Source organism: Globicephala melas, chromosome 14, assembly GCF_963455315.2.
Source record: "Globicephala melas chromosome 14, mGloMel1.2, whole genome shotgun sequence".
NCBI classification, from domain to species: Eukaryota; Metazoa; Chordata; class Mammalia; order Artiodactyla; family Delphinidae; genus Globicephala; species Globicephala melas.
The window spans coordinates 50,108,350-50,120,400 of record NC_083327.1 but is presented as its reverse complement, the minus strand read 5'-3'; the positions used below and the strand labels follow the sequence as shown (position 1 = coordinate 50,120,400).

The following is a 12,051-nucleotide window of genomic DNA, read 5'->3' as shown; positions in this document are numbered from 1 at the left end:
GATCCCGCATGCTGCGGAGCGGCTAGGCCCGTGAGCCATGGCCACTGAGCCTGCGCATCCGGAGCCTGTGCTCCGCAATAGGAGAGGCCACAACAGTGACAGGCCCGCGTACCACAAAAAAAAAAAAAAAGGGCAAAGGATTCGATTAGACATTTTCCCAAAGAATACATACAAATGGGCAACAAGTATGTGAAAAGGTGCTCAACATCACTGATCATCAGGGAAATGCAAATCAAAACCACAATGAGACATCACCTCATACTTTTTAGGATGGCTATTCCTAAAAAAACAAAAAAACAAACCAACAAGTGTTGGTGAGGGATGTAGAGAAAAGGGAACCTTTGTATACTGTCAGTGGGAATGTAAATTGGTAATGTCATTATGGAAAATGGTATGAAGGTTCCTCAAAAAGTTAAAAATAGAACTACCATATGATCCAGCAGCCCTCTTCCGGGTATATACCCAAAGGAAATGAAATCAGTATCTCTAAGAGATATCTGTGCTCCCATGTTCACTGCAGCATTATTCACAATAACCAAGACACAGAAACAACCTAAATGTCCAAAAAAGAAAGAAGAAATTGTGAGATATATACATACTTTATACATATATTGACATATTTTATACATACATACACAATGAAACATTATTCAGCCTTAAAAAAGAAAGAGATTCTGCCACTTGCAACAACATGGATGATCCTCTAATTTCTTACTAACAACACAATTTTGTCTGATGCTACAAATACATTTCTCAGTCCCTCTTAGAAACAGAGGTGGCCAAATAACACATCTGGCAAACAAGATATAAGCAAAATGGATTGAGCGGAGCTTCCACAAAAGCTTCTAAAAGGGAAAAGACTCAAAGTGTCAAACTCCTACATCTCATATTCCTGCTCAGAACCTGGAGCCAACGGCTAGAGCTCCAGTAATGACTGAAGTAGAAGGAACTAAGTATGGCTGAAAGGTTGAGAAGGTGACTCAGTATCTTCAGATATAAGAGTACATCTTCAGATGTAAGAGTACATCTCTATAGAGTACATCTCTATTTTGTTTAAGCCATTGTTGTCTGGATTTCTATTACTTGTGTCTGAACTTAAACTTAACTGACAACAGACATTTAAAAAATTCAATAAAGTTGAAAGCTTACTAACATAAAAATATATCCAACATTTATGACAAACGATTAACTGCATTAATTAAAAATTTTCTATCAGTAAGATGAAACACTCAATGTGAAATTTAGAAGATCAGATCTCATTCATAATAAAATGTACAGTAAAATAATGAATTTCACTTATTAGATTGGCAAATTTTTTAAAGTTTAAAAATAACCACTGTTGGTTATTAGGTAGTAGCTATTAAAATTTAAAAATGCATACATCTTTTTCTATCTTAAAAGGACTTTCCCTCTACCTTACTTCCTCTCAATCTATCCACCCCATCTGTCTTTTCATTCACTGCAAAATTTGACAAATATTTTAAAGCCCTCTTCTCCAATTCAGGGCCATCTACTTACTCTCACTAAAATTTGGTTTCAGTTTTTGTGCCTCTACTGAAACTGTTTTTTCTAAAATGTCAAATGCCAAATTCAATGCCCTCTTTTCAGTCCTCATCTTCCTACACCTCTCTGTGGCATTTCATTTGGCACTACTGACACTCCCCTTCTTAAATGCTCTGCTCTTATGGCTTCGAAACTATACAATGGGTCTCCTATCTCTCATGTTTCTTTTCAATTGTTTTCCAGCTGTCAAGAGGTAGTGGGTTTTTTAAGTTTCTATCCTTGATTATGATACCTTTTATACTCTTTCCTTAGGCAGTCTCATCCACACCAATTTCTCTAATTACTGACTTTATTATGTATAATGATTATCACAACTATGCCTCTGCCCCTGACCATCTCAAACTTCCCACTTGAATTTTTCAATCATTAACATTTTTACACAATGTTCTTTGACTCACTCACTTGTCTATTTCAAACCCATCATCCTACTCCTCCAAAGTCAACTTTTTCCTGTATTCTCCATCCCGGCATGCCCTGTCCCCTCTAAGCTACCCAATTAATTCTGTCATCAATAACAAAAAGGCAAATTAAAAATTCTCAATTTTAACAGCTAGTAACTTAAAGGGGAAATATTTAAAACATTTCCTTTAAAAATAAGAGAAAGGGATCCCATGATTGCTGCTTCTATCTGACACCCTGAGGTATCTTAGCCACTGCAAAAAATGAAACTGAAGGTATAAGGTTCTCAAAATAAGAACAAAACTGTCATATCCAGACACCTATGGATGTACACTTTGAGAATCCAAATCAGTAAAATGATTAGCTCACTGGTTTATTATCAATATACAAACGTTACTTGTGTTTCTAATTACCAGCAACAGCAATTATTTTTCATTAAAGGATACCACTTAAAATATCTATAAAATCTAACAAAGCTGTACAAGATCTAATTGCAAAAAATATAAAATTTTATTAAATAACAAAATGAATTTAGAAAAATGATTTGTTCCCATGAATATATCATATCATAAAGATACCTATTTTCCCTAATCTGATTTACAGTTTCAGTACAATTCCAATAAAAAAAAAATCCTAATAGGTTTGCTTTGTTTTTTTCTTTAATGGAACTTGATTTTAAAACATATATGGAAGAGCAAAGACCAATAGTAGTCAAGGCACTCCTGAAGACTAGGTTGCCCTCCCAAAAGCTTTACAGAGCTACAGTAATTAAGACATGTGATACAAGAAAAAGGATAAATTATCCAATGGAACAAAATAGAGAACCTAGACACAAAAACACAATCTACATATAATTTTGCTTATAAGACAGAGGTAGCAACACAAATCACTAGAGGAAGAAGAAACTGTTCAATAAAGGGGCTAAAACAACTAAATATGGAAAACAATGAAACAGAATCCCTTATACCACACACAAAAATCAATTCCAGTGAATTAAAGATTTAGATATAAAATTCAAACCTTTAAAATTTTCAGAAAAAAAAAAAGATATGGAAAAGTATTTCTCTCTCCTTGGGGTAGGAAAGCAAAAACATCCTGAAGAAACAAAGAACATGAACCACAAAAAAGGCTAATATATTAAATTATACTAAAATTAAGAACTTATACTCATCAAAAGAAAGTAAAAAAGATAAGCCACAACTAGGAGAAGACAGAGGCAACACGTACATCCAAAAAGATGCAGAATTACAAGGAATTCCTACAAATAATAAAAGATAAACCACCCAACAGAAAAATGGTCAAACATTTCATAGAATACGAAACACAAATGGCCAATAAATATGAAAAGGTGTTTGAACACATTAATTATCAGGGAAATATAAATTAAGACCTCATTGATATAATATTTTATATCCACTAGATTGGTAAAAACTCAGAAGAATGAGAATATCAAGTTTTGAAGAGACAAATTAATGGGAAATCTCATGCATGGCTAAAAGGAGTACAAGCTGATTTTTTTCGGAAAATAATTTGATCTTGAGGTTGAGCGTGCCATACCTTATTTTCCAGAAATTCTACTCCTCAATGTAGGTGTAACTACCTTACAGAAATTTTTGCTTATATACACCAGAAGAGGTGTATAAGAAAAGTATAACAGCATTTGACATGGTTGATCATCTCTTTCTTGAACCATTTTCTTCCATTAACTTATATGACCTCACTCCCTTGTGTTTTCTCCTTTCTCACTGTTCCTTCTCAATCTCTCTTGCTGGCTTTTTCTTGTCTTCATACTCTCTAAATATTAGAATACCCTATCTTGCAGGTCCTTCTATCTTCATCTGTCTCCCTGGATGATCTCATCCAGTCCCATGGCTTTACCACTCACAAGCTCCAAACTCCACCTTGTATGCCAGTCTTACGTTATCTAAATAACCTATTCAACATTGCCACTTGAAGGTCTTGGAGTACAGAAGTCATTCATGCTGTTCTCCTTTCCAGCACTGCACTTCCCCAGCTCCTTTGAAATAAGGTGTCGTCATATGACCAAGTGTGGTCAGTGAAATGCAAGCAAAACAAAACACGCCTGAAGTAATACTAGCGATCCATTTGTAATCTCAAAGTTAACATGGCCAAACAGAATCCCCACCCGCACTTCTCCCAATCTTCCCGCATCTCAGCAAATGGTACCATCATCCATCCGTTGCTCAGGCCAAATACATGAGTCATTCTAATTCGTTTCTATCTCTCCTCCAACTCCAGAAAATTTATCATTAAGATCCGTGACCTTGCCTTCAAAGTAGATATTACATCTGCTGCTCACCACCTCCACTGTTATTACCCTAGTCTTAACCACGCTATTTTCAATACCATAGTGGAAAACTGTGATAGTCTTCTAACTACTTCCCTCATTTCCAATCTCCTTACCATGCCCTAAGGCCCTACACCATTTGCTTCTGCCTACCTCTCTGACCTCACTCTCATGTTATCTAAAGATAATCCAACTACATGGGCCTTCTGCAATCATATGAACATGCTATGCTCAAGGTCTTTACATTTTCCATTCCCCTTTGCCAGATCCATCTTTTCTAATCATTCAGATCTCTGCTCACGTATCACCTCCCCAAAGAGGCTTCATCGTCACTCTACCTAAAATACAACAGATTCCACTCATTTTACATGCTAGTTATGAATTTACTGCGCCAAATTCATTCTTCAATGTCTGCTCTGCAAATATGGAGCTGAGTCTTAAATATCTTTCTTTTCGAGCATGGTGTTAAGCTTTGTCATAGAAGATACTAGAGAGATATTACAAGAGGAAGGGATTACCCTTCCTGGTTCCAGTGTGTCCTTGGCAGGTTCCTGCTGTGCAGGCAGGTTCTCCAGCACCTAGCTCTTGCAGTGCACAGAAGGCAGCAGCACCCTAAGGCCAGCAGCTTCCCCCAACACTCCCCTCTCCCGTGGGAGGCTTCAAATCAGAGTATCTCTGGCCAGACATCTCTCCATGAATAGCTTTCTAGGGTACCCTAAAGCATAGGCTAATAAACATGTTCTTAAAGGGCTAGATAATAAATATTTTAGGCTTGCAGGTCATAACTCTGCACCTGTAGCAAGAAAGCAACTACAGACAATACGTAAGTAGACTGAGCATGGCTATATTCCAAATAAACTTTACTTTTAAAACACATGGTTGGCCCACAGGCCATAATCTGCCAACCCCTGCCCTAGAAAGCATATTTCCCAGCAAGTTCTGAAGGATGGATTTCTAGTAAGTCCCACTAGTGTGGCATCACTGAAGTCTTTGCCATTCAGTGAAATATAGTCATTCTCTCTCCAACAAGGTCTTAGACTTCGGGGAAGGGCTCTTATTTGGGCACTTGCCCTTAGGCCTACCAGTGATGGCTGCTTCTTATAACTGCTATTCCTATCTTCTTTAGAGTTTTCTTTACCCCAATTCTCCTAATATAGTTATCCTATTAAACTTTCTCTGTTCAAAATACTGTGTGATTTCTGTCTCCTAATTGCACTCTCTCTTTACCCTGCTTTATTTTGTTACCACTAACTGAAATTATATTATTTGTGTTTGCTTACTTTTTAATTATCAGTATCCTTCACTAAAATGTAAGATCTATGAAGGCAGCTATTTTGTTAACTACTGAATGGATTCCTACTACCTAGCACACTGTCTGGTTGTAACAGAGTCACAACTATTGTGAGTGACAATAAATGAGTCTTTGATCACAGTGGACCAAATTATATTTTTAGAATTTCAACTCTTGGATTATATATATCAAATGAGGAGATGAATGCATCTTGTTTATATTGCTCTCTCTCTCAAACACACACAACCCTAACTCACTAATATGGTTCTGCGTCTCTGCTTATGGTATTCCTTCACTCGCTACTTCAAAATTAATAAGTAACTTCTTTGAGTGCAAAATTTCTACCTTACTGCTGTTTAAACCTGTGAAGCTTAAGCACTGCAACACAGAACTCTCCCTATGCATTTTATAAGGGACAAAAAGCCACTATTACTCAGTAGGGTGAGAAGGATGGTAGCTTCTCTTTAGGCCTAACCCATAAATGTTAGCAAGCTTCCAAATAGTAATTGTTTCTGCTCAAACTGGTACTCTTGGTTATAAACGTCCAAAATACTCTTAATAATAATCTAATACTTCAGCCCCATTACTTTAAAAGTTTCCAAAATAGAAGTCTCTTTTTTAAACAACCGGTCTATAATTTCTTAATGTTTACCAACCATTCCTTGTGAGTCTCTAGCTCTTTCTCTTATGTATACAAATAAAAAATACTAGTCTGTGAATCAGTCAACTTTTCTGTAGGTCCATCTAAAGTGGATTTAACCCCTATTCTGCCACATTTTTGGCCTTTCTTGTTTTCACTTGAGAGTACTGCTGGGAAATTCAAAACAATACCATAACACTGGGAAGTCTAAAGATCTACTGTTCAAATTCATCCAAAACAGCTAGAAAACACTGGACAAATTCTGGTTTTGCTCCCTTTCCCTCCTATTTCCTGATCTGTCTCTGCTGACTTGAGATGGATAGGGAAGTACAGACTGCCATAGGGCACAAAAAGGTAGAACAGATGGGTATGAAGTCTTTGGTGGAAATCACTTCTTGGTATTCTCAAGCAACCTGAAGAACTGAGACAAAGGAAGTAACACTGGTAAAACAGTGACTTTCCAGTTCTTTCTTTTTTTAATATTGCTTCACTTCAACATACACTGAGTATCATATATCAGTAACAGTAAAGGCTGTTCCTTACGATCAATGGCAAGAACTTCCAATCAACTTCCACAACTTCTTGTCCCTGAAGATCAAGTTTCCCCAGTTGCTACCAAGCTAAACCTGTGCCCTCTGTTGAGGACTCTGTTACATTTAAAACAGCTTTAGGTTGTTCAACAGTACTATCCCTGTCCTCGATTCTGGTAACAGACTGCCTACCAGAGCCAAAATAGCTATAGGAAATGTAAAAACAGACAAAAAAGAAAGGAAAAAGAAATATCAGTGGAGAATTTGGGGGATGTACTGTATGTTTTAAAGACACTCAGAATCTAAAGACATTTCTATTACTTGAGTTTATAACAGTATTATTTTGATTGTTCAGAATATTATATTTCTACAATTAATGACATCAATGGGGGTATTAGTTCATTTCTGTCATACTACAAATTTCAAGGAAAACTAAAGTTATATAAGTCTTCAGGAATATTAAGCCAAGCTTTTCAAACTGCAGTTGGTAAGTTTTCTCCCCTTGCCTTACACTCTAGCTAGAGTAAATTATTTTCCACAAGTGAAAACAATTGCATAAAAGATTGCCTCCTTTCCAAAACATCTTCTACTTCTAAAAGGTCTTAATATGATTTTCACTCAGAGAGTATAAATGCTAAATAACCTCAACAGAAGTCCGGCAAAACAAATTTGAAGGAAACCAGAAACAACCATAAATAGCAACTTCTAAAAGAAGAGAGTAAATTATTTTGGTTTTTCCATCTAACATCATTGTTCAATTAAAGTTTTACCTTTCATTGTTAACACTGTTTTCGGAAAAATCTGTGGGAATGTAAGACAACTTCCTTAGGCAACTAAGCATAGCCTAAGACATTAATCCAGAATTGTCTACTGACTTGTGGAGGAGTAACATTTTGGTATAAAAACTAAATATTGTGACGACCTGTATTAAGTGTAGGGCCGTTGATGGAAGAATGATCTGGGAGCTCAGAAATCTATGCTAGAGCCCCACCTCCGATAATGCTAGCTTTGTAATTATAGACAAATAATCTAACCTAAGCTTCAAATCTACATAATGAGACTAAACCAGATGATCTTTGAGATTGTCTTCAGGCATCATTCCACTTTTATCATTCCTACCATTTCCATTACATAGTCCAAGGATTTCACTGCTTAATCAAACATTTATTAAGAACCTACTGTATCCCTTGGCACAGATACTGTCCCTGTCCTCACTGAATTTATATATATATATATATATATATATATATTTTTTTTTTTTTTTCCTTCAGTACGCGGGCCTCTCACTGTTGTGGCCTCTCCCGTTGCGGAGCACAGGCTCCGGACGCGCAGGCTCAGGGCCATGGCTCACGGGCCCAGCTGCTCCGTGGCATGTGGGATCTTCCCAGAACAGGGCACGAACCCGTGTCCCCTGCATCGGCAGGCGGACTCTCAACCACTGCGCCACCAGGGAAACCCTGAATTTATATTTTAATTCTCCCACTATGTATTAAAAAATGAGAAGTCAAAACATAAGCTTAGACTTAATAATGGAAAAAAAATAAGAATGATTTTTAAGTGGTTTATTTAGCTTAAAATTCATAAAATTATGCATTTATGGATTAGTATGAAACTCTACACATTTGATACTGCCCATAAAATTAAAGTAGTATTAAAATATGTTGGCTAATGAGAATTTATTAGACCTGCTGACAGAATACCCCTTAACTAAAACCAATTTCCAATATATTTAGGTACCATTTCTAGGCAATAAAAACAAGAAGGCCCACCCAAGACAAATAGGTGTGATAAAGTCAGCTTGGGAGTGGGGAGACTCTCAGTCCAATCTCTTACACATGCACAAGGCTGAGTAACTGCAGTCTGTGCTGATCCATCCTTGTCAACTTTTAATCCTTATGACTGATGAAAAGCATGAGACATCTGTTTATTTTTAAGTGTATACTGGTGGCTGGCTTCCTTATTTTCACCCCACCCCTTCTTTGTACAACTGTACAGAATTCATCAAATGCCTAATGCACAACATCCACTCGATGCTACTGACCTTCAAGAAAATTAAGTCCTAGAGGGAGATAAAGAAAATAAACAAACGACAGCAATATAAGGCAGACTGTGGTGTTACAGTAGTCAAAACTTCACGTACTCAATATAGTGCTCCCTGTTAAGATAAAATAGTAAAACTGAGGGTTCCTAGCATAGGAAACAGAACAGAAAAGAAAGTGAGAAAGAGGGGAGATAACATTTACTCAGCACTTAACAGGTGCCAGGCACTGTGCAGGTAGTTTACTCTTTTCCAGGCCTCTAAACAAGATAATATCCAAAACAGATGACCATCTACAATAAGAGAACTCCACTCCCCTTCACAAAACGATTCCAATAGCCTAAGTGTATTGTAACGCAAATGCTCTGTTTATGTAATAATCATTCTAATTAGAATCAGTATTTGGAACTAGAGGGGGGTCTTGGATCACCTAAGTAACCCATTCATCTTATGGACGACGACACTTGGGTCAGACGAGATAAGGAGCCTGTTTAGTGGCAGAATTGGGATCAAACCAATAATCAAGACATCTATACACCACACTGCCGGCAACTGTTTAGTGAAATTCAGTGATTCGTTTTTGCTCTCCACTATGTTACTGAACACCTGTCTATTGGCACTTTTATTAGAATAATCATAAAAATCTGTTTATAAAAATGGCTCAGAATCGCGAAAGAATAATGTACCATTTTCTATATAATATTTTCAAGCCTCCTGATAAGCAGTAACCTGCGTTTGAACATGTGCCTCCTTCCCTGACTGCCGTCATAAAGATCTCAGATGCGAGGTGAACTGTGTGTCTGTTTTAGGGGCGAGAATCAGGTCGTGAAGGTAAAGACTGCCTCACATAAACCCCGCGTTGAAGATCCCGGCCAGAGCTGCCCGTGCCCCCAGCGAGCCGCAGCCCGCGAGCCCGGCGGGAGGACGGAGGATGAGTGTGCAGTAACGTGGCTCCCGCTCCCTCGGCTCGTCGGCCGCCCTCGTTCCGCCGGGCTGGTTCCGAACGCCGCCCGGATCGGACCGTTACGGGGTCTCCTGGGCCGCGGCGCCCCGCGCGGGCCGCCCCTCCCCCACCGCGGCCTGAGCCAGCAGCACCGGCCGGGACCCCCGCGGCTCCCCGCGCGAACAATACCGGGGTCCCCCGCGAGGCTGCACGCCGAGCCCCATGCCACCCCGCCACCCCCGCGCCGCGGGCCTCACAGAGGGCGTTGAGCCGCAGGCCGCGAGAGACAACCCCGCGGGAGAGAGCGAGAGAGAAGGACGTTAGTTAGGGGGTTCGGAGGCCGCCGTGCCCTCACCCTTACCTGACTCCAGGTGATGAACTCGTTCGTGTGGGTTTCCTCCACAAGCGTCCACAGCTTGCTGAGGAAAGCCGGCACGTTCGAACTCTGCTTCATTGTTAACGAGGCGCAGGAATTCCTAATTCTACACCCAAACGCGGCGGTAGCGGCGGAGGCTGAGGCGTCGGCAGCGGAGGCGGGGGCGGCGGCGGCGGCGGCGGCGGCGGCGGCGGCGGCGGCGGCGGCAGCAGCTGCTCCCCGAAAACGCCCACAACGCAGGCGCAGCAGCTCCCGGGCCCCGCCCACCTCGCCCCGCCCCGCCCCGCCAGGCGCGCAGTGAGGCGGGGTAACCGGGCGGCCGCACGTGACTGACCAGTCTCCCCGCTTGGCCTGTGCTCACTGGTCTCGCGCCGGTCCCGTTCCCGACCAATCCCAGGAGCCGACCGCACAACAGAGGAAAGCAATTGGATGCTGCAGATGGGGAGGGGTGGGAGCAACGGGGGACGCTGCTTTCTCATTCGCCCTGTCTATAGGAGCTCCCGCTGTAGCGGATCTTCTGCTTGGGGGACTGTGTTTGGTTGTTTCACGTGGAAGCAGCTTTGGATGTTTGGGCTATGGCTGGAAGACTACAGAAAGTCCTCAGGGGCCTTTGAGTCATAAGTTTGGTAGGCAAAGTGTGGGTTGCGCCAGTCAGGCAGGAGGAAGGAGTGTAATACTTCACACGGGGGGGGAAAAAACAGCTTTCAAGAATGATTTGCTAGGCCCCAAATTGAAACTGTGTTAATAATAATGAACCTTGTCCTTAAATTTTCATTAGGAAAAAAATCGTTCCTATAAAACACATTTATCAAATAGAGGAATTTAAATAAGTCACTCTTTACTAAGCACGTACTACAGTGAACCAAGAACTGTAATAGGCAGCTTACATGCTGTTTAACAGACATGGAATGCGCACTATGTGTGCAGCATAAAAAGAAATAGTATCATTTATTCTGTTTTAATCAATTAAAATAATTGTTCCTGTAGGTACTTTACAGGTATGTTCTTAAGATAATTATCGCTGTATGTCCTTTACAGATTTGGTATAGTGGAAAAAATATTGGACAAGGAGTCAGCATATGAGTTTAGACCCAGCTTCAAGGACACATTAGTGGATATTTAATTACACTGGTAGTGTGTGTAATTAGAGCTATCCCTTAATCTGTCTGTGCCGGTCTTTCCCATCTCCTCATTGGGAATAAAACTGTCTCTCTTTTCATCCCTTAAGATAACATTAATAACAGGAGGTTTGAAAATATAAAGAATTGTACAAAATTTAAAATTTTTTATGAGTCAGAATGTAAACATAAGAATGTACAAACAAGTCAGAGATAATAATTAACATTTTATAAGAAATTCAACATAGGATTGGTTTACCTCCTGGGTACATGTAATTTAATACAATAAAAAATAAAATACATACAATTTCCAACAAGCATATATTTATTGAAATTTGTGTTTGACTTTGTGTCTAGCAATGATCTGTTTGCTGAAACAAAATCAGATGTGTGGTGGGAGACATCCAATTAATGAACTAATATTTGATGAGCACTTAAATATGCCCAGGGTTTTACACATATCATTTAAACCTCACAACAACCCAGTGCAGTAGGTCTTATTATCCCGTTTTTCCAATGAAGATTCTGAGACTCAAGAGCAAGTTTACCTATATCACTGCTAGTAAACAAGAGAGGGTATTTACGCTCAGGCTTTATTGAGTTCGAAAGCCTATGTTCTTTCCGTTGTATGATGATGACACCATCTCAATACTTAAGATGTTTATACTCTGACTTAAGACACAAGACGAACACAATGATGAGCAATCATTAATATTTTAAAAATAGCTAAGTTTGTCATATAACTAGTACTGAAACATTTAGAAAGACAGAGTTGAGTGAGTTAGGGTCGTAAGGGAAGAATTCTCAGAGGATGGGGACCTTAAGTTGGGTCTTGAAGTACAAAC

The 12,051-nt window shown here is 39.6% G+C and overlaps 1 protein-coding gene across 2 annotated transcripts in view; it reads right to left on the bottom strand.

The window, feature by feature from the left end:
• Positions 1–10,271, bottom strand: part of HSF2 (heat shock transcription factor 2) — a 36,698-nt gene extending 26,427 nt beyond the window's left edge. For both annotated transcript variants that reach the window (XM_030853563.2, XM_030853564.2), the window contains exon 1: positions 10,074–10,271. In XM_030853563.2, coding sequence (XP_030709423.1) covers positions 10,074–10,166 — 93 coding nt within the window. In that variant the 5' untranslated portion in view covers positions 10,167–10,271. The remainder of the gene's footprint in view (positions 1–10,073) is intronic.
• Positions 10,272–12,051: the final 1,780 nt, after the last annotated feature.